At 53.1% G+C, this 21,806-nt stretch overlaps 1 protein-coding gene across 3 annotated transcripts in view; it reads left to right on the forward strand.

Annotated features, from left to right (window-relative positions):
• Positions 1 to 565: 565 nt before the first annotated feature.
• LOC114647694 (synaptotagmin-14-like) overlaps positions 566 to 21,806 on the forward strand; it is a 77,358-nt gene continuing 56,117 nt past the window's right edge. For 2 of the 3 annotated variants that reach the window (XM_051925441.1, XM_051925440.1), the window contains exon 1: positions 20,620 to 20,810. In XM_051925441.1, coding sequence (XP_051781401.1) covers positions 20,684 to 20,810 — 127 coding nt within the window. In that variant the 5' untranslated portion in view covers positions 20,620 to 20,683. Of the gene's footprint in view, positions 594 to 14,678; positions 14,727 to 20,619; positions 20,811 to 21,806 lie in introns of those variants that run through there. The other variant, XM_051925442.1, reaches the window with a different exon arrangement.

The following is a 21,806-nucleotide window of genomic DNA, read 5'->3' on the forward strand; positions in this document are numbered from 1 at the left end:
TATCTATCTGTTATATAGTGCCTTTCACTCTATCTATCTATCTATCGATCTGTTATATAGTGCCTTTCACTCTATCTATCTATCTATCTATCTATTATATAGTGCCTTTCACTCTATCTATCTATCTATCTATCTATTATATAGTGCCTTTCACTCTATCTATCTATCTATCTATCTATCTATTATATAGCGCCTTTCACTCTATCTATCTATCTATCTATCTATCTATCTATCTATCTATCTATCTATCTATCTATCTATCTATTATATAGCGCCTTTTCGTTCTCCTGTGTCCAGTGACTTTTTGTTTTCCGCCTGCGTTACTTATCGATGCTCTTTTTTCTTTTTTTCTTTCTGCCCCTCCATTGTATTTTAGTCCCCTTTTTTTTTATAGCGCCTTTTCTGTCCGTTTTACGGTTCGTTTCCTGGCCGCCTGTTCTAATTTTCTAACGAGCTCCTCGACGGCCCGTGACGCGCCTCTCGCTCCCCTCCGCCCGCCTTTCCGTTTCTACTCCTCCTCCTCCTCCTCCTCCTCCTCCCCCCTTCATTCGGTGCTTTGGTAGATCCCGGCTGGAGCATCATGGCGATTGATGGTAAGTAGGCCGACAAGCTTCTTCCTTGTGTCTGCTTTTCGTTCGGAGGGTCGCCGGAGAGGCGCTGGCCGGGGAGCGCGGGGATCGCGAGGCGAGGAGTCTGCTGTTTGTGTGCGGGTGTCGTGAGGTGGTCGCCGGGTGGTCTCCTGTTGGTGGCCGCGAGACGAGTGAGAGAGTGCGGCGAAAGTTTGAGCGGCTGCTGTTCGCACAGACGAGAGAGAGCGCGAGAGCGAGCGGCGCTGTGCCGGATTGTGGTGGTGCTGAACGGACAGCTCCCTCCCTCCTTTCCTCCTTCCTTCCCTCCTTCCTTCCTTCTCTCCTTCCCGTCTTCCTTTCCTCCCTCCCTTCGTTCACTCGCATTGGGTCGGGTCGGTGAGCGCTGATCGAGGGCTCGGGGTCTGCGCTGTGCTGAGTTCACGGGGCGGCGACTGGGTATCCTGGCATTTGAGGGGTACACAGAGTGCTCTTTATGCCCCTTGCACGAGCCCCTGAACGCTCAATGCCCACCTTTCTGTAGAGAGGTTCACAAGCCCCTCATAACCGCCCCCTCCCGACCACAACATCTTCAATTTGGAAGTAAATAAAAGCGCTAGAGGGCGAGAGACGGGCCATGGCCAGAAAACACCAACCGACTAATCCAAATGTGCCCCCGGGGTGCTCATCGGGCTGGGTGGTCTCGGAGATCAGACTACAAAGGGGGGCAAACCTGTAGCACCCGACCGAACGTTAAGGACGGCGTGCCGGTCATCGCCGAGCAGTCGGGGACTCGAAGTCACGTGCGCTTTGATTAGTTTTCCCGCTCAGTTTGCGGCTTTTCACTTGCTGGGGGGGGTGGGGGGCGTCCTGCCCCCCCCCCCCCCCCCCCGTGCATATCTCCGTCCACTTGAGCGGCGATGCCCCTCAACCTCCTCCTCGTTTACCGCTTCATCATTCATTCAAGGGCTCTTTCGGACCAATCGAGAAGGTGGGCTCGCTGCCTCGGCGCCGCCCCCCCCATTCTCCGCTAAGTGGCTTTGAAGCCCCCTTGTGCTCCTGAGCTTTCTTTGTGTAAGCCGATGGCTTGACCTGCTCAGGGAGTCCAGAAGATCAGAGGATCAGCGGGGCAGGCTGAGCAGATCATCCGTCCAGCCTGTGCGCCATCTGTGCGAGCGGCGTCAAGGCGCTATATGCAGCTCGCGCATGCTCTGCTCGGCCGGTTTTTAATTTTTATCTTCCAGTTCCTGCCCGCGACTTTCTGATGGATGTTTTCAGGCTTGAGGAGGTGCCAGCGCTCTGTCGGGGGTCCTGCTGCTTTCATTTATAGCGCCTTACAAGTCACAGGCAGCTTCCTGTTTCTGCAGTGTGGTTTTTGCACCCTGTATTGTGTTTTGATGTTTAAGGTGTGAATTTTAAAAAGCCATTAAGACAGAAAGAGTGCCCTCATATTTCATAGAGCGCCTTTCTATGGTGAATACCAGGCACTTGAAAGTGCAGCTGGCAGTCTTTTTCGGGACGTAGCAGAACCTCAAAGTTTCAAACTGGCACAATCAACTTCAGAGTCACACTGGAAGACAGAGCCAACCTCAGCAGCCCGGGCACACAGCAGGAAGGAAGTAGTTCTGAGTGGGGTGCCAGTCCAGCGTGGCCTTCCAGAGCACGTTCACCTCTGGCACAATACCTTCATTCATGAACTTGTGCCAGTCTCTGTAGCTCTTTGTGGTCCATCACTTGTCTGATTTGCCTGACGTACAGAATGCCAGGCATTATGTGATGCCACTTTCCCAGGACAGCGTTTCAGGGAGTGGGAGCACTGGGTTCAAGTCCTGCTGTCTGCTCGACGTGGCATTTTATTCCTATTACGTTAATTGAATTCCCAAATCACACATGTGAAGGGCACTCACGGGCACACCAGGGAGCTTTGGTGACACATGAACTGGCAGCCATTGTGGCACTTTGCACTTTGGTGTCTCGGCCACTAGTGGGTCTTGCTGTTTGAACCTATGCCCATGCAACTGGAGTCTTAGCGGGTGGGCAGTGGGGGGAGCTGAATGTACCACTTTGTGATGGTATATAGCGCCTTTCAAATGCCAAGGTGTTTCTGTGGTATGAGCAGCACATGGGTGGGGTGGCAGGGGTCTTTAGTCACCTTTTTATACTCCCGTTGATGTCATGTTGTTGTCCTCCATTCGTCTGCACTGCCCATCTCACCCCTTTGGTGCTGCCATCTGCTCAGTTGCACATTTCATTCACGAAGTCCTCGTCTGCTCCTTGTCCCTGAGATGAGGGGTCTTTGGCCCCCCGTGTTGGCACACCTTTACACTCTTAGATGTTTTTAGGTGCCATGAGGCTCTTTGCAGGCTTTGACTTCAAGTCCTCTCACCCTCTCGAGGTTTTGTATTCTGTTTTTTAACAACGTGTTTGACTGGCATGGCCAGCTTGCTTTCCTCTTTTCTTATATAGCGCCCTGCAGCGAGGACAGGTGTGTGTGTGCAGAGTCACCCAGCAGTTCAAGTGTGTCGGTGGCTCAGTGGTGGGCAGACGACCCTCAGAGCCACCATGCAGGTCATCAAAAGTCATCTGTGCCCAGGGGTGGCTTATGAGAGAGCTTGGGCGCTCACTAGGGGGCGCTCCTCTTATAAAATGGCTGCACAGCTTCTGGACTGGCGGAGAGCACAAGGGGTCCATGGGTGGGACGCCTTTTATTTAGTGTGTGTTTGTATTAGAAATAAAGTAAAAGAAATAAGATGAGGTGTCGGGCACCACCACGGGTCGCCCTTATTTATCAGCTGCCTGCCTGGCACAGACGTCGATGTCAGATAGCCGGTCCACTGTTTCGCTAAGGTCACTTTGGGAATGTCGAGGTCCTCTGCTCGGTGGTGGCTTTATGTGGCAGGTGAGGTGACATCACGGCTCCTGGCAGAAGTGACACCAGTGGTCCTCTGGATTGTCGTCCTCCACTCTGAGGAAAATGGAGCTTCAGTTAGTGGTGGCACCTTGAAGGTCTTCAAAGTAATATTGGAGTAAGTCAGGACCTCATGACACACACACACACACACACACACAGAGTGCTTTTACTCTTAAAACATTTACTCTTATGAGAGGCTCTTCAGTGACCTTAATGACACGAGGACAGAAACTGTTTGCAAATTGAGCTGGCATGAGTGCCAACAAGTGAGAAACGGAACTGGGCAGGATGGCTGAGCTCCTCCGTGACCCTGTTGGCACGTCTGATGTCTGCACTGAGCAGAAGGCAGCCAGCTGCTGGTCATGTTCTGTGGTGCCCACAGCCCTGGACTGAGCAGGTGCCACACAAGGATGTGACTTTGCCAGTGCGGGTGCCCTCCATGACTGGAGCAGAAATGTGATCAGTGAAGCTGGCAGCTTCTCACCCCCTCCAGTGTAGATGCCAATGTGGTCGTCTCTGCCCACTTTCTTGGCTTTGCCACTGGGATTGTCACTCAGATCTCTTCTCCGTCTCACTGTTGTCGGTGATCAGGCTGATGGTGGCCGTGTCACCAGCTATTTTAGTGGTGGGGCTGGCGCAGTGTCTGCATGCACAGTCATGTTGGGGGTCTCATGGAGAATGTGATGCTGCCAGTCGGCACACGCTGAGCTCTGCCAGTTGCAGAGGTTGGCACATCGGCCTCCATAAGCTCCTCACTGACACATTTTCCGTATCTGTAAAGGTGGGCCACAAAGCTTCAGGTGCAGCCCCACCCCAGACCCCAGCAGCAGGCTTCTTGGCCTAAACAGGCCCACCAAATGAGGTGAAGGCTTAAAAGAAGGACACCACAAAGAAACTGCGGTCTGCAGAGACAGAGACGGAGACTGAGCTTCTGTATATTTCAGAAATGTCGAAAACAAAGAACAAGAAAGCGAAAAGAAAACAACTAAGAAGACCCAAAAACAAAACCAAGAACTAAAAAGTCTGACGAGCCAAAGTGACCCCAAAAAGCAAAAAGAGAAAACAAAACCCCAAAGAAGGGCAGGGGCGGGAGTCCAGCGAGGGGCGGGGCCAGAAGCGCTGACGTCAGGCGGACACGCCCCTTTAGGCTCGTCAGACACAAAAGCGACGCGCTACGCACCCGCGCCCGTAAACCAGCTCAGCCCCTCCAGTGTCCTGTCGACTGCGCCTGGCACGGCACCAGATGTGCCAGGGTGCCCTTGAGCCAGCTGGATGCCACCCTTTGGTGGTTTATTCCCCGTCTTTTCTTATTCTCGCCTCTCCAAACTGTTGATTTTCTTGTCTTTTCTCTGTCCCAGCAGATTCGCACGTCTGTCTGTTTAAATGTTTTATCGATCCTGACATTGTGTGCTGGGCACGGCGGTGCCAATGGGACCAAGTTAGCGGGCTCGCTTGGCTGCTCTGAACCTCAAAACGCCGCGTCACTGAGAATGAAGGCACCGAGAGCGGCCACTGGCTCCTTATGAACGGAGACGGACCGCCGGGGGCACTTCAAGCTCCACCGAGGGACAGCTGCTGGCAGTCGCCCCCTCAAAGATCGCGGCCGGGCCTTCCGGGGAGGGTCTGATCTAATTAGAGTTTCTCGAAAAAGACGCGGCAGCCGGCTCTCCGCTAATTAGCGCGAATCAAAGCAAAGCCGCGCGCCATCTGCTCTTCTCAGCTCTGCCTGCCCGCCTGCCGCTCGGCTGTACCGGAGGTCACCGGGGCACAGAGGGGCGGGCGCTGCCCTCCAGGAGCTCCGGGGCTCACGGCGGTCGGACCCTTAAACGGCCCTGCGGTCTCAGAGACGCTGCAAGTGAAGACTCGCGTGTCGATAAGACGGGGGGACGGAGAGAGAAAAACGGACCAGTGACACCGCCATCGTGCAGGGTGTCAGAGGTGACGACTGAAACCGTAAAGTCTGGCAGGTCTGCGCTTGATGACCTCACGCACAGCTGAACTTGTGTATGACAAAGAGGAGGAGGAGGAGGAAGAGGACACAAAGATGGAATTGTGCTGTCTGGCATGGGCTGCTCTGGTGAATTGGCGATGCTAAGTCGTGTGTGTGTGTGTGCGTGCTCACCCTCCATTGGACTGGCACCCCATCCAGTGACTGATCCTGCCTTTCACCCGATGCTGTCCGGGGTGGACTTCAGCTTCTGGATCAGCAGGTTTCAAAATGGATGGATGGAAGTTCACGATTCGGTCATTGATTGCTTGAGAGAAGTCAGGGGGGGGGTGCAGTTCTCTATGCTGTGGCTCAAATGAGGTGACGAGGGGGGGGGTCGTATTTCTGCTCTCCTGTCCCTCCTTACATCCATCTTGTCACACACTGCTGGGGTCCATCCAGGCGTCTGTGACGTCACTTGAGAGGGTCAGAGGCCCAGCAGTGTGTGCCTTCATATTGCGCCTGTCCCAGAATTGTCACCACCTGGAGGTTTAAAAAGTTGGCAAGGTGGCTTTAATGGCACCGCGTATTCAGGTTAGACAGGTGGCTGAGTCCCAGCTGGTGAGGCCCCCAAACCCACCCAATAACCGTAAGCGAGTCGCTTTAATAGCCAAAGATTCCAGTTGATTTGCTTTATATGGCGCCACTGGCTGAATGTGCAGAGCCCACATGGCGTCTTCACAGCATGTAATCCAAGGTCCACAAGTTTGGGGCCCCTGACTAAGGACAGCAACACACCCCCGAGGGTCCTCCACCTGACATCAGGAGCTCCTGTGCACCGTGCTGAGGGCATTCCTGGCACTGCAGGTGAGAAGAAGCTGGATAGGCTGGCAGTGCCCACACCAGGCACGTCACAGCCACTTGGTCACCAGGACAGCCTTACGTGTCTCCTGTCACCAGAAGTCCAATGTGCCTCTCCATTGCGGAGGTCCGACACACACACACACACACACACACACACACACACACTGGGCACTTCAGAGAGAATGAGTTGGGGGTCCTGGAGTGGAGTTCGACTTCACATTGACAAGTAGCTCGAGGAAGTCCTCTGTCTGTCTGTCTGTCTGCTGATCTGCTGGACTGTCCATTGACCACCCATCGGTCTGCTCAGTTCTGTGAGTGTCCGCACATAATCAACCTCACATGGTGTCAGGGTGGTGCCCCCCTTGAGGCCAGTGGTCTCCACGTCTGCTTGGTGTTGTTGTGTGGTATCCTTGGAGACGGAATGCCAGTATGGGCAGTGCTGTCCATCAGAGACCCTCAGAGAAGCTGGGAGTGTAACGCTGACCGCCATCGTGTTGTGCTGACAGTTGGGGGGCAGCGCACTTCTTCTGCATAAAACTTGACCAAAAGGCAGCGTTTGCCCCTAACTCGTCCCTTTGATGGCCCGGACCCAGACTGGCGGACACACCGATGGTTCACCCCACACACGTTTATTATACACATTTACAACAATGAAGGGCACACAACCCCAAAACTCCCCCAAAGTCCAGGAATCACAAGGCTCACTCCTCTCCACCAAGACTTCATCTTCTACACTCCTGACTCCAGCCATCAAATGGAGGGGGCGGCCCCCTTTCAAACCCACCTGGACGTTCCCCAGGTGCCTCCTGATAATCTTCCCCCCAGGGCTCCATAGGCATTGGGGCGCCCCCTGGCAGTGACCACGGGCCCCTATAGGGTTGAGCTTCTACGCTCAGTTTCTGTGGTCCCCAAAGCCACCAGGGCGGTCGCCCCCTCGTGGTCTTGGTACCACCCCCAGCCGCTTGCCACAATGGCCACTCTCATTTTGGTTTGTTTTCCTTTGTTAAGTGCCCAGGAGCCAAGTCACATGATGAGTGAAGGGCACACGTGTCAGCGGTGGGACACAATGTTGAGAGTCTGGTCATCTGTATGAAGACCACTGGAGCACCTCTGTCTGGCTTTTGAGGTCCTCAGCTTCTTTTTGGGCGACACTTCAGCCCTCAGAGGGCATCTTATGGGTTTGCTTCACTCTCTGCCTGCAAAAAATGGCTGAAGGGACTTTAATGACATGGGGGCCGAGGTGGCATGTCCATTCTAGAGCAGTGTGCGGCTATTGCTGCTGACGTTCTAGATTGGTCTACCCCAAAGGTTCTAGAGCACCACTAGGGGAGGTGCTGCTCAGTTTCTCGACCTGCAGACCTCCACATATCAGTGCCATTCAGGGCACACCTCAGGAGACCCCCGATAAGACCTCCTTATGTGGGAGGAGTGACAATGACTGTCAAGTGGGCGTGTCTTTAGTGTGGCTGCCTTATAGCTGGCGTGTCTTACAGTGGGTGTGTCTTGTGGTGGGCGTGTCTCGTAGCGCTACAGCCCAGAGCCTCCCTCGTGGAGTTGACTCCAATGGGCGCCACTAGAGTCCACCTGCAGACCCCCAGAGTACCGTCCATGAAGTCACCTCTAGGTACTTGGAGCTCAGGCCTCCATTATGGAAAGCTTTGATTTTCTTCTTTGGATTGCGAGCCACAAAAGAAGCCCCCCAGCGTCCCTGGCTGTTCTATTGTCTCTCCCAGTCCGGACCACCATTGTTCGTCTGTCATGAGCAGACTTCTCAGGTTGTCACGGGGTCACCCTGCTCTGTGTCCAGTGCCTCTGGCATGGAGGTGACCCTCTGGTGCTCAGTCCTTTCGTTTTCAAGGCCGTCTCTCTGAGCTCCATGAGGTGTGAGCAGCACCCTGGACAGCAACAAATGGACTCTTGGATTGGTTTGGCCACTCAGATCTGCTGAGACGTCTGTGCTGGATTAGGGGTGCTGAGGCTGCAGTGCCCCCCCCCCCCCTCCACTGCTCTGAACTGCTCAGGGGCCAATAAAGTTCAGGACCCCCCAGCCCACCACATTCAGTGACCTGACACCCCCACCCGTCTGTATGTCGATACTCACCTTCAGTTCACGCCGTAGAGGAGCTCACAAGAGCCGTCCATCCATTTTCTGACCCTGTTAAGACATCTCAAGTCCCACGGGGGTCTTCATCTGACCTGCCGGTGGTCCCAAGCCCTTCTCATTCTGGCACCTTTAATTACCTCTCTAACCAAAAGCAGACCAGTGCAGCCCCCTAGTGGCGAAACAGTTCAATTGCAATGCACAAGGCTGCCAGTGTACCCGACCCCCCGCCAAATCAATATGTCACTTATTGGCCTGAAGTTTTGTGTTTGTGAGGCACCTCTGTGTGGCATTCAGTTCGGAAAGGCGCTATATAAATTGTACTGGCATTCTGCCTCATTGACTTTAAACATCCAGTTTTAAAACGGGCATCGTGGCCCCCTGGTGGCTAAGACAGTGACCTCCTGGGTCAGTTCATTCCTAGTGTGCTCGTGTTCTGCACTGGTGCCCATGGCATCCAAGTCTGGAATCAGCTGTACTGTGACTTGTAGTGAGATCATTTAAGTCAAGATGGACGCCACTTGGACAACGTGGCCTCTCAGTCATTCAGTGGGTCACCACAAGTCATCGATGGCGAGGACGGGTGCCATGTGACATGAGCAGGCCTCCCTGTGCCAGTGCCGTAATCTGCATTTCTGAGTTTATAGCTGTCTGCTTTGCCCTCACGCTTATTGAAAATGTGTCAGATGCCCTCTGCCCACATTAGCCCTCTCTGCTCTGTCTCTGTGACACCCATATTGACAGGTGCCCAAGTAGCAAGACTGGGCACTGCAGGTGACCGGCAGAGGACACTGTCCCTCTTTTAGTGACAGAGGTGGTAGGCACAGTGGCACAGAAGATAGTGGAAGACTGGCATTGAATTCCCGCCCACTGACCATCTGTGTGAGCTCTGCATGTTCCCCAGTCACCTGGGTGGCTTTTCTTTTGGGTGTTCCATCTTTCCAAAGGCAAGTGTGGCATTCTAGTTGGCAAGTTTACGTAGACCTGGCATAAGTGAGTGGGTGAGCTGTAATGACTGGCATCCCGTCCAGGGCCGGCTCCTGTCTCCGAGCTCCACGTCATTCTAAAGTGGATTTAGTGGCTTCCTAAAATGGAAGGACTGGCAGAGGAGCAGCACCACCATGTGGCAGACAGCAGAAATGCTGCTGACGAATCTGAAATGCGAGAGGAGAAATAAAACGTCGGGTGGCACCGTCCAGTGTGGCTCAATCGCTAGACAAGCTCGACGGTCATGTAAGGTTATTAGACGGACGCGAAGTCCCGGTTGGCAGGAATGTTTAAGTCTCTCCGTCTTATAAATACGTTTGAACTCAGCAGAGAAAAATGAATCCAAATACTGAGCCTGGACTGGCACCACTTAGAGGGTGCAGATGCCAACTCTCTGTGAATCTAAAAAGACAAAAGTGATTCTGAATAATTGATGGGAGGGTGGGGGTGGGGGGTGCAAAATGTGATCAATACCAGAGGGTTTGAGGGGGCACTTTACACAGTGTGACCCCCCACACACACACACACACACTTCTCCAGGAGGTCCTCACCCCTTACTGACAATGGCAGAACACATTGTGCGTCTAAGGGCAGCACCACGAGGGTCCAAAAGTATGCAGGAAGCTCAACTGGCGAAGGAGCCGATCCTTGGCATGTGGTTTCCTTGTAAAATGAGGGCAATGAAATGTTAATCGTCCACCTTCACTGTCATTTAATGAAGTAAGATGGTGGTCTGTGGGGGTCCTGCGCCTTCTTACAGTACAGCTGCTTTTAGAGTTGGCCGTTGTGAGCAACTAGGAAGCAGCTGACCCAGCAGTGCCATGTCTTAGCCACCAGGGGGCCACACTGCCCATTTTAGAACCTGATCAAAGTTCTGTGCCAGCCGCCCGTGCCAACCGCCTGTGATGTTTGAATGTTTGAAACCCTGCCATGCCACAAGCCCACCCAGCCTGCCGTTAAATCCCCTAAGATGAAGCCTTTGAAAAAAAAGAAAGACATTGAAGAACAACTTGGGGACAATAATTAATGTCAAAGAGGCAGAACATCCCGATGACACTGGCAGTCGTTTAAACAATCCAACTTTAGCTTGTATTGTGCCTTTCTGTACTGAATGACATACAAAGGAGCTTCCTAAGTGCCAGACGTCACCAAATGCTGAGGCATTTTAACAATTGGCGCTCAGGTGTGTCTGACATTAAGTGGTGGGGAGGAAACTGGCAGCCTGGGGCACCCCATTGCAACTCTTTAGCCACTAGGGGGCTCTGCTGGTCTGCTGTTGGCAATAGAAATGCTGGCAGTGAGGTCAGTGTGGCGTGGTGGGCTGTGGGGTCCTGAACCTGTGTGTGTGTGTGTGTGTGCTGGGGGCACAGCACCCTCAGATTCTCATAACCCCCCACCCGACCAACCTGCACTTCCAACATTTTAGTCTCAGGTCTTTGTATGAGCCTGGCTTAAAGAGGAAAAAACGAATTCACCTTAAATAGCAGGTGACCAGTGACGTCTAGTGACATTTTCATGAAGTGCTGGACTGCATGGAGACCACTGTCACTGGTCATGCAAGCGTACAGGAAAAAAAGTGACACCTCAGGTGTGAGTTCAAGACAACAAACCTGCGAAACAGCTGGCGCTACACTAGAAAGGCGCTATATTAAATACGGTGAAGCCACCAGAATTTGTCACCAACTCAAAGCCATTTGTACGTTCTTGTGTCTTGTCTGTCCTGCCTTGCGTCAAATGTGTGCTGAAGTGAAGCGGCGTTGAAAACAGACGGACAGACGGATGACTTTTACTAAAGAGACTCGTCACTTGGAGGGACTGCTGAAAGGAGCCCCCCCCTTGTACTTCATGTCCCCCTTTCCAAATGTGACATTGACTGCACGCCCCTGTGGGCTCTCCTCACACCTGAACAGAAGTTGTGTAGGTGTCACCTCAAGTCCCCCCACCTGGTCACACCTTTGTCTCTTTGTCCCTCTGTCACTCCCCCCTCTCACTTGTCACCCCTCACCCACACTCGGGTGACGTCCTTTCACTCCTTTCATTTGTGTGTGTATGGCACTCGTCCTGGGTGGTGCCATCTGCTCCCCCCATCCCTTTGTCACTCACTCCACTTTGTCCCACTCAGGTGATGTCATTTTGGCAGCAATGAGGGTTCAGCGGAGGGCTGCTGGCCGACTCGCCATGGTAGGGTGAGAAGTTCAGAGGTTGTGAGGGGAGTCGGTTGAGGGGGTTTGGGCACAGATGGGTGAGCCTCTTTGGCACATCCCAATGGGTGGAGACCCTCCAGCAGACCCAGGACATGCTGGATTGATGATACCTCTTGGGTGGGTTGGGAGTCACCCGGGGAGTCCTGGGGACAGGGACGTCCGGGCTGAGATTTTGTTCATGTCATGTTAAGGTGACGCCGGGCCTGTGCTCACCCCTCTCGCTGCCACTTTAGGGGGGCCGCCTTGCTGTTGAGAGCTTCAGAGCTCATCACTGCATTTGCTGCTTTGTTTGACTGGATTGCGTTTTGTTCTTTAAATAAAATTAAAAAATCTCCCCATAGATGGGCACAGCTGGTCACCTTGGTTAGAGGCGTCTGTCAATCGAGTGGCACTAATGTGGGTGTCTTTTAGCCCCCTTGAAGACATCTTGTGCTTCTTTGTCTCAATTTTCGCTTTGGCACCATGTCGATGTCCTGATCTGATTGTGGTTCTGCACCATGCCCCTTGTAAGTCTGCCAATGACGTGCCACCCATGGCTCTTCTTATCTGCCCCGTGGAGCAGACGTCCTAGTGGTGGTCAAGCCCCTCAGGTAGGAAGGAAGGCACTGTATGCAGAAGACAAGGCCTGAGTGGGCAGATCATTTTCCAAGCTGCCTTTGATGGATATCAGGTGCCAGGTTAGCAGTGGGAACCAGTCCATGCCATCCTCTTTCTGAACTCAGTTAATCCACAGAAGGGGCAGGGGTATGCAAGGCCCTCCTTGGCAGTGCCAGATATGTGGCAGGGACAAAGTGCAGGTAAGAGCGGGCACAGCCTCTGATCAATGAGGCGGTGGCAGCAGCAGCAGCAGGGCTAAGCAGTGTGCCAGCGCCAGGAGATGACTGACCGCCTCATAAGAGGCTGACCCCGCTGCCATGATAAAGTGCAGGGGACGGCCATTTCTTTCATGCCTTATGTAATGGCAGTAAAATGAGGTCAGGATTTATGGTGGCTGGTCACACATAAAACACAAGAAGTCGTCACGGCTTAATGGATGCCTCTGTGCCACCATAATGAAATATTGAAATGCCAGCCCTGGGATTTATGTGAGCCGAGCCGGCCAAGCGACTCCGGGCTCAATAGCATCTTGTGGTAATTAATGGGGGTGAGCGCAGGATTACAGGAATAAATTAACGGGCAACAGGTGGCATGCAGAGAGCAATGCCATCGGCCAGTATGGGCACGGGCAATCACCTTCACTTACTGGTGCCCAGAGGAGAAGATCTTTCAGTCAGTCCTTCACCGCTGTGGGGTTCACCCCTGGGGTGGCCTTTGCTGCCATTAAGGTGACAGCTGAGCACAGGCAGGTTGAGCGACTCGCTCAGGGTCACACCATGCGGCCAAGATGAGAACTGGACTGGCATCCTTAAAGTCAAACCTGTGAAAGGCGCTATATAGCATCTGACTGGCGAACACCCACAGCTAACCCTGATCCTAACCTTCTGCCTGCCCTGACCTGCCCTCAGCTGACCGGGTGACTTGAAATGACAAACAGAGAAACTTAAGGGGGTCGTTTAAATACAACGAAAAAACTCAATGGATTAACACAGAAGATGAACGAGTGAGTGACAAAGGGGCAGTGGGCAGTCAAGGTGGGCACTTGTGGCTGGTCCTCCTCATTCAGAGATCTGGCCACACCCCTCATCTTGTCATCAGTTGTCTTCACTCACGATTGGTCAACCTTTTCTGTGCATACCTCTCAGAAAGTGTGGCCACACCCCTCCTCTTTTAACTGGTTCTCCTCACTCATGATTGACATTTGCTGTTTATGTCACTCAGATATGGCCATGCCCCCCTCTTGTGATTGGTTGTCCACACTCAGTATTTACAGTTTATGCCACACACAGGAGGCATGGCAGTACCGGGCAGTAGTTAATGGGGAGACGGAGCCAACACACTCATCTTAGCCACTAGGGGGCCCCCCTAACCCAACACATGCTCTTTGAGGTATGGAAGAACATGCAGAGGGCACACAGGTGGAGACTGGACCCCAGGATGTGAGAGGTGGCAGCACAAACCAGTGTGCCACCATGCTGCCCAGTAATAATACATTTCTGCCATGTGTGTGTACGGTGCCTGTGACACTTTGGTTTCTGTTCGCGTTTGTAAAGCTCCTTGTGATGATGTGAGCCGCAGGGCTGCTGTGACTGGCATTTTCAGTGGTCTTTCATGGAGTCACTTGGCCTTCCTCTCAAATGTCATTTCCAGCTTGTAATTTGTCTCGGGTGAAGCAGCAATTGAGAATGGGCACTTCATTTGGCAAATCCAAGGAATGGCATATGTGGCATTTGCACTCATGACCTCTGAGGGTGGGTGGCTTTGTGGTGAGCGGCCTCAGCCAGTCAGAGCCAGAAAGTGAAGCCCTGCCCTGCTGTCCATACTTTGTGCATACAAGTGGCTGAGGGCACAGATGGGCAATGATGGCTTCTTGGATGGTGGGTGAAGTGGTGTCACTGCTGAGAGTGACCTGTATTGACAAAGATGTCCTTAAAGTCCGAGAATCACTTGTGGCCTCACCAGTGAAAATCAACTGATCAACTGGTCGACTGTGCCACCCTCCAGTCCTCATGACCTCGGTGTGGCTGACTATTCTAATGTCAAGATCGCCCCGCCATCCCTGACCAGGCTGGCTCACTGTGACATTGGCCGGCTGTCCCCTCACTCTTTGGCCAAGTTGTCCTCCCTCGGCTTGGCATTAGACGTATTTAAGGCATTCCTAGAAATAACTGAGCGGTAATGATGGACCACCTTGGAATGTCACACTGCCCACTTCTGTTGACAGTTCATCCTGAGATCAATTCCTGGAATTGCCATGGCAGGCATCCAGCTCCAGGCTTCACCCCCTCTCTGTGCCCTCCATACAGTAACATGTACATTTTGTGTCATTGCCTGTCTCTTGTCACATGTCTTACACAAGTCCTGTTGTACCACAGTGCAGCTAATGGGGCATCGTCCACCTGTCCTTGTCATTCTACACCTGTGGGCACTCACCTGGGCAATGAAAGTCAGCTGTGTCTCTGTCTCCTGTCTGTGTCACACCATCAGTGTCATTGTCATTAAATGTCCATTTCTTCTGCAGGTGGAGAACGCAGCTGTGGAGTTCATGAGCTCGTCTGTATTAGAAAAGGTAAGCGGGGGGCCGTCACTTCATGTGGTGGACCTGGCGGGTGGCGCTTGAGAAGTGGCAGAGGCCAAGTGTGGCACTCGTACTTCACCTGCTTCATTAAGGCCACCGTGGCATGGAAGGTGCAGGTGCTTAACGTCTGTGAAAGCTTGACGGCATGGCAGACAAAGCTAGGAGGGTGAGACTGGCATGGACCTGGCATGGAACTGAGCCTGGCTGACCAACTGAACGACTCCTGTGTGCCAGTGACTGGAGGGATAATGTGGTGTCACTGCCAACCAATTATATAGTGCCATTCATATCTATCTATCTATCTATCTATCTATCTATCTATCTATCTATCTATCTATCTATCTATCTATCTGTCATATAGTGCCTTTCACCTCAGTTTCTTCGGTGTCTGTGCCAGTCTCGTCCTCCATGGCCTCATTTAAGGCGACTGCTTTTGTCGTTTCTCGCTCTGAGGTGGCATGGTGGCGCAGTGTTTAGCAGTTCTCCAGGTCCAGATCCTGTGTGCCCTCTTCACCCGCATGTAGTTTTGTGTTCTGCGGGTGTTTCTGTGGTCAGGTCAGGTAGATTGGCGACTCCATTGTTGACCCCCAGACCGAGTGTGTGTGTGTCTGAGTGTGTGTGTGTGTGTTTGCCCTGTCAGTGCTCTTCAGTCAGACACACACATCATTGGGGATGCGGGATGAAGGCCCAGAGAAGAGACCCCCCATCACAATGCACCGTCTGACCGTTTCGGGCAGTTTGGCTGTCTACCCCTTCCTCTTCGTCAGTCATTGTCCGCACTTCTCCATTTTAGTGGTCTTGGGTTTTTCGCTTCCCCCTCGCTGCCACCTGGTGCCCCCCTAGCTTTTAGTGGATTTTTTTCTTTCTCTCTTTCCTGAACTGTTGTCTCTGCTGTCCTGCAGCTTCATCATGGAGGTGTCCTCCCAGTGCTCTCCTCCTGCTCTTCCTCCTCCTCCTCTTCCTCTAAATCCGCCAGTTGAGTTGAACTGAACAGCTGGGCACGCGTGTGTGCATCCCGGCTTCTCGGAGGCTGTTTCCATGGTAACCTGCTTCCACTGGCACGGGCACTGGAGCGGACTGTCTGCTGAACACAAGCACGTGATGACAGGGAGACAAAGTGTCGGCCACGGCGGGGGGCTCAACGCTATAGTTTGGTGGTCAGCATGGTGCAGTGGCGGCCCTTCATCTCCAGGGCCCTGGGCCTGCTAACTGTATCTGTGCCCCGCCTGCATGCTCTTCCATTGTCTTTCTATCCTGGCTCTCTGCCATCCTGGCACATGCCAAAGGCACATGTGTTAAGTTAATGGCCTCCTGTCCGGGTCTGGGATCTGAAACAGACGCTGCTCCTCCGCCAAACCTCAGGTCTCCAACTCAGTCAGGAATGCCAGGGTCCTGTCTGAAGAACTGTAGAAAACTAACATGCCACCTTCTTAATTCATCCAGACGCCACGCACTTTCCATTATTCTGCTCGTTGTCATGACTTTTGTGTCCCTCGGAGGCGCGACGTCCCGTCCTTATTCCTCCAGAGGTCCTGGGATGTGCTTGTCATTGGGCATTGGGTGGGCATTCCTGCCACCTACTGACATCCATTTTAGAGCCACCAGACGGGACACTCACAAGTCTGTGGCCGTTGGTGGTCATCCACACTGTCACCTGACCGGCCCGTCAGTGCTGAGGGGGTTACACCCGTGGGACCCTTTGTATAGTTTAGGGTTACGGAGACTTTATGATCCAGGAGGGAACTTTGAGCGTTTTATAATGTCGATGATATGGCGCCCTGCCTGTCTGTCTCTCTGTTATATAGCGCCTTTCAGTCTGCCTCTCCTTCTGTTAGCCAAGTATTGTGCCTTTCACGTCCATCCATCCGTCTGTCTGCCTGTCTTACTAAGTATGTCTTACTGTATGTAGTGCCTTTCATATTTACTTATTTGTCAATCTTTTATATGGCAATATTCATGTTTGGCAATCAATGTATAGATAAGAAAGGCACTATATAATAGATAGATAGATAGAGTGAAAGGCACTATATAATAGATAGATAGATAGATAGATAGATAGATAGATAGATAGATAGATAGATAGATAGATAGATAGATAGATAGAGTGAAAGGCACTATATAATAGATAGATAGATAGATAGATAGATAGATGTTTAAGGCGCTAGATGCCAGGTGGACAGATGCTGATTGGACCTGTGGGTCTCCGTCTGTCCCTTCCTTGAGTTGCTCCTGCCTCACTCCTAATGCTGTCAGACCAAACTGTGCCCCCCAAGGCCCCTGAATTTATCAGTTAAATGGGCAGAGCTGACTGTAATGACCTGCTTGGGGTCACATAAGGCCTGAAGTGCCACCCTGGCCCCCCCGGTGACCGATTTATGACTTGTGTGACCACTGATCAGATGTCCCTAAATTTTAGATGTCCCTTTCCAGTCTTTACTTTTCATTTTCTGTCTCCTGGTGTCACTCACTTGTTTTTTTGTCATTTTACGCCCCCATGTCCCCGGACTCAGCGTCTCTCCTGTCACTCCTCCTAATTTTGGCTTTTTTGCAACTGATTTGATTCTAAGAGTGCCAGTTTCTTGTCACCTTCCCCTGAGCTGGAGTTGTCACAGCCTTGCCAGGAGTGCTGGTGACAGCACGTTGTTTGTAACCTTCGGTCCCGGTGGGCCGCCACAGGCTCACAACAGCAGGCGCCCTGGTAACCGAGGTCCCTGGGTGGCCATGTTGTGCCCTGCTCTGTCCCTGGCCGGGTCTGCTCTTCATCTTGGCTGTGAGCGCCGACGACGGTTCAAAGCTGAGCATATCTGCTGTGTGGCTCAGGCTGGCAGGACGCCTGCCAGTTTAACGAGCTGAGTGACAGGGTGAGGCTCAGGCTGCCGTGTCCCCTCAGTCCTTCACTTCAACTGGTGGCTTGTCACAGTTAATGTCAGCTGAAGTCACTCAAGCGCCTTCACTTAGCAGCTGAAATCCAAAGGGACGACGTCCACCTCACCACCTCACAGCCCCTGAACACACTCGGCAGCCTGAATACCACCAGGGGGCACCCCGACGTAAGGCGCTATACTTATATCTGTGTACTTCACTCACATACCGTAGACCACCTAGATGTGTGGCTGGGTTAGGCAGTGCGGCTTTGGAGGTCTCGGAGTCTTTGTGTCCGAGGTTGTGGATTTACTCCTTTATTGATTACCTGAGGTCCGCGTCTCCTGGCACAAGAACTTCAGCTTTGTCTTTGGCCTCTGAATTTGGGTGGTCTTGTTTGGCATCATTGAAGGGGCATTCATCTTCTGTCTCCTGCCAGCTCCGTCTATGGCAGCACACACAGCTTTCCTGTTTGAACCCGAGCCTGTACTGCCAATCACGGAAATGAAAGTGCCAATGCCCTGGCACAGCGCCCAGACATTTAGGGGTTTTACAGATGTTTCTAGTCCAGAAGACCAAACCGTCACATCAACTTACAGTCAGAGCGATGCCCGAGTGGCAGCAATGGGGGTCCCACTGGTCACAGCAGTAGAATGTCAATTAGCTGAAGTAAAGCAGATTGGGGACATCAAAAGGAGGGCAGGAAGATGGAGAAGGGCACAAAGTCTTTTACTGCCCACCATATTTTCATTGTTTGTAAAGCAGTGATGCACCTTTTGGTCCAAGGGGGTCTTTTCCTACTGGGGAGGCTGTGCCAGCTGATGTCTTTGCACTGGGCACTGCCAACCCTGCCATTTGCCTGTCTGGGTGTGTCATTTACATGGCTGACACTGAGTGCACTTCTAGTCCGTCATTCTGTATAGAGCCTTACAAAGTCAAACACCCTCACCCGTTGGCACACAGAGAGCTGGCCAGTCATTTATGAGAAGCCCCTCTGACTGTCTTGACAGGACTCCGTGCCCCTGAGTCTTGTGCTCTTCTTGCCGCTGCTGTCCGCCTGGCACAAGTAACACTAATGACCGCCGTCCATTTTTGTAGCAGAAGAAGGCCGTTTGTCTGTCGTGCTGCTTCGGCTTTTTAGTTTTTGGGGCTCCCAAGTGCCAGCTGCAGTGACGATAACGGACATGCAACAAGATGGAGGCCAACCTGAAAGGGCAGAGGCCAGGCAGTGTCGGGGGCAGAGGGGATGGCACACAGCTTCACCTGATTCTTGGCAGAGCTGGCACACACTTGTTGGTACACTTGCTGTGGGTGTGTTGGGGTGCCACCTTATCTGGGCAGGGTGGGGGTTGAGCTCTGGCACCCACGTGACACTGACCAGGTAAGGCGATGGATGGACAGCTGGACACGGCCAATGCTGATTGGTTGGTGAAGTGCCGTCTTCTGCCCTGTTTTGAATACTTCATTTACATATTCTCAGTGAAAGCTACGCACCCATTGGCTGACGCCTAATTATGTAAATTAGTGAAAGGCTTGAAGTATTTTAATGATTTGACGTTTCAGAGCCACGAAAGTCACCAGAGGAGAGCACTGTGAGGTCCAGCCTGCCCGAGCACCCAGTGCCATGCCACCCTCACCTATGGTCCTTGATGTGAGCGGTGCCAGCTCCAGTAGGCATCAGCAAGGAGGGCCCTCTGTGCTGTTTCTGGACACACAAACTAAAATGCCTGTTGGCAAACGCCAGGGTCACTCAGGAGACTTTTTGTTCTCTGGGTGGCGAACGAGACACACTGCCCCCTAATAATAATAATTTCGTTTATATAGCGCCTTGCCTTACACTTCCATGCTGACTTGTTCACAGCATGCCAGTTAAATCACTTTGACTCCATGGCACACTGTGGAGTAGCGCAGCGTGTGTTTTAAAATGTGACATTTGGCTTTAAATAAAGATACCCCAGAAGATGCCCGCCTTCTGCCTGGCTCTGCCCTTTGCTGTTCCTCGATTCCTACACATGGCAGCTCACACACTTTATGTGTCATGGAGCTCTTAGGATTGGGATCGCCAAGACTGCCATTATAGTTGGCAAACCTGGCATTGCACTACCAGAACAACATGACACACGCCTGGTGGCTCCACTCCATGTGTGACAGGAAATGCAGCTGCGGATTTCGTTTTATTTAAATGGTAGAAGACGGGCAGACGGGTGTAGAATTAAAGCAGGAAAACCCATGGCAACAAAGTGAAAAGCCCCTCTTCACACGTCAGTGGCACGCATGTCACCAGAGGAAGACGTCTGGTTACCAAGCAGAACTCTAAAAGTTTCTTTGGTCCATTTACTACGCCCGCATATCCTGAACAGGGTGGCAGCAGTCTACCCCAGCAAGCATAGGGCACAAAGCAGGGCCAACACCTGGGCATGGCGCCACTCCATCACAGGGTGAACACACACACACACACCCCACAATACACCTAAGCTGCATGTCAAGGAGACCCATGGGGAGAACATGAAAACCCCATGCCAGGAGGACCTGAGACGTGAATCACCACTGTGCCACCTTTCAAATGTCCTTTTGTGCCAATTGAGTCACTGGTTGTGTGCTTCAGATGCTTTCTTCAATGACGGACGTGCTGCTTTGGACGGACCACCTTCAGCTGCCTGGCCTCTGTTGGCAGGAACGCGTGGTAGGAGAGAGTGGTCATGGAAAAGGCGTCGCCTCAAATGGGGGTCTCAGGCCATTAAAGCAAAAATGTGAGCCTCCTGTGGGTGCTCTGCGCTGGGCATCTGACGATCCCCTCTGGCTTGGGGTCTGTCCAGTCACACCACACTCCCCCCAGTCTGGTCCCAATTCCCTCTGAGGCCGACGCCGAGCGCGTTCAGCACCACGGACAGCTTCGCGGATTCGCCCATGCAGGGCGCCGTAGCTGAGCCGCCGCTCGTCCGTCTTCTCCGCTCCGCCCCGCAGTCGGTGGGTTTCGTGCCGGCGGAGTGAACGCGCTTTTCGCGTCTCCATGCGGATTGCATCATGGCGGCCGTGTACGTCTGGGCGCCAATCACAGAGGCCCGGCGCGCCGGCGAGGGGATGTGATGGAGCGGCTGCTGCTGCTGCTGCTGCCCCCCGAGCCCGCAGTCGAGGCGCCGATGAGGACCAGGATGTGTTTCCAGAGAGACCTGCTGGCGCTCAACCTCCGCTCGTCCCTGTCGGTGCTGATCAGTAAGCTCCTGTTTTCTGTTTGCGTGCGTGGAGGGGGGTGAATGGCGCGCGTGGCGATGCGTGTCGCCGATGGGCAGTTCGCTGTCGCCGTCCACGGACGTTCTGTTTCGAGGGGCGGATGTTCCGCTGATAGCCACAAAGAGCGCGCGTGTCCTGCGCTTCAGATCGTCTCGGTGGCGTGGGCGATTTGGCCACAGGAAGGGGGAGTACGACCCCCGGGGGTCACTGCCGGGCGTGGGCTGTCTGAGTGTAACCGTGGACGAGCTCGTGCGTGAACCGGCGCTGTTTGGACGCTTCCCGGCGACTGAGCCTCGGGTTTGTGTCAGGAAGCCTCGGTGCACGCCGGGCTCGTGCAGGTGACCCACGGTGACCGCCCTGATCGCTCGCGGCGACTAACGAAAGGTCAGCGCCATGGGGCTGGTGGTCGCGTTCATCACGTAGGCTGACTTAGCGGTGCGTCCCCGCGAGAGTTTGACCTTATATAGCGCCTTTCACGGCGGTCAGAGTGTCTTATAGCGCCTTTCATGTCTTGTCACGTGACGTGTTATATAATCTCCCTCAGGTTTTATTGCACGTAGCCCCCTTTCACATCCCCTAATCTTATTGTGTGCCTCTCCCATGTAAGCGTTGAATGAAGCCCACCTTCCTTGTCTTCTGTGGCTATCGGGACACCCAGCAGCTGTCACAGATGTCACCTGAATGTTAGTGTCTAAGGCATTAGCTCTGGGTTCAAATCCCACTGCTGACACCAGCGTCTCACCCTCAGCAAGTCAAACAGACCAAAGAACTGGAAGGCGTTGCAGCTCAGATGCTGTAAGTCACTTTGGATGGAGGCGTCAGCCAAATGACGATTTCAGATAAGCTGCGTCCTGCAGTGGGTTGGCACCCTGCCCAGGATTGGTTCCTGCCTTGTGCCCTGTGTTGGCTGGGATTGGCTCCAGCAGACCCCCGTGACCCTGTGTTCGGATTTCAGCGGGTTGGAAAATGGATGGATGG

The sequence above is a fragment of the Erpetoichthys calabaricus genome, chromosome 3 (assembly GCF_900747795.2).
Source record: "Erpetoichthys calabaricus chromosome 3, fErpCal1.3, whole genome shotgun sequence".
NCBI classification, from domain to species: Eukaryota; Metazoa; Chordata; class Cladistia; order Polypteriformes; family Polypteridae; genus Erpetoichthys; species Erpetoichthys calabaricus.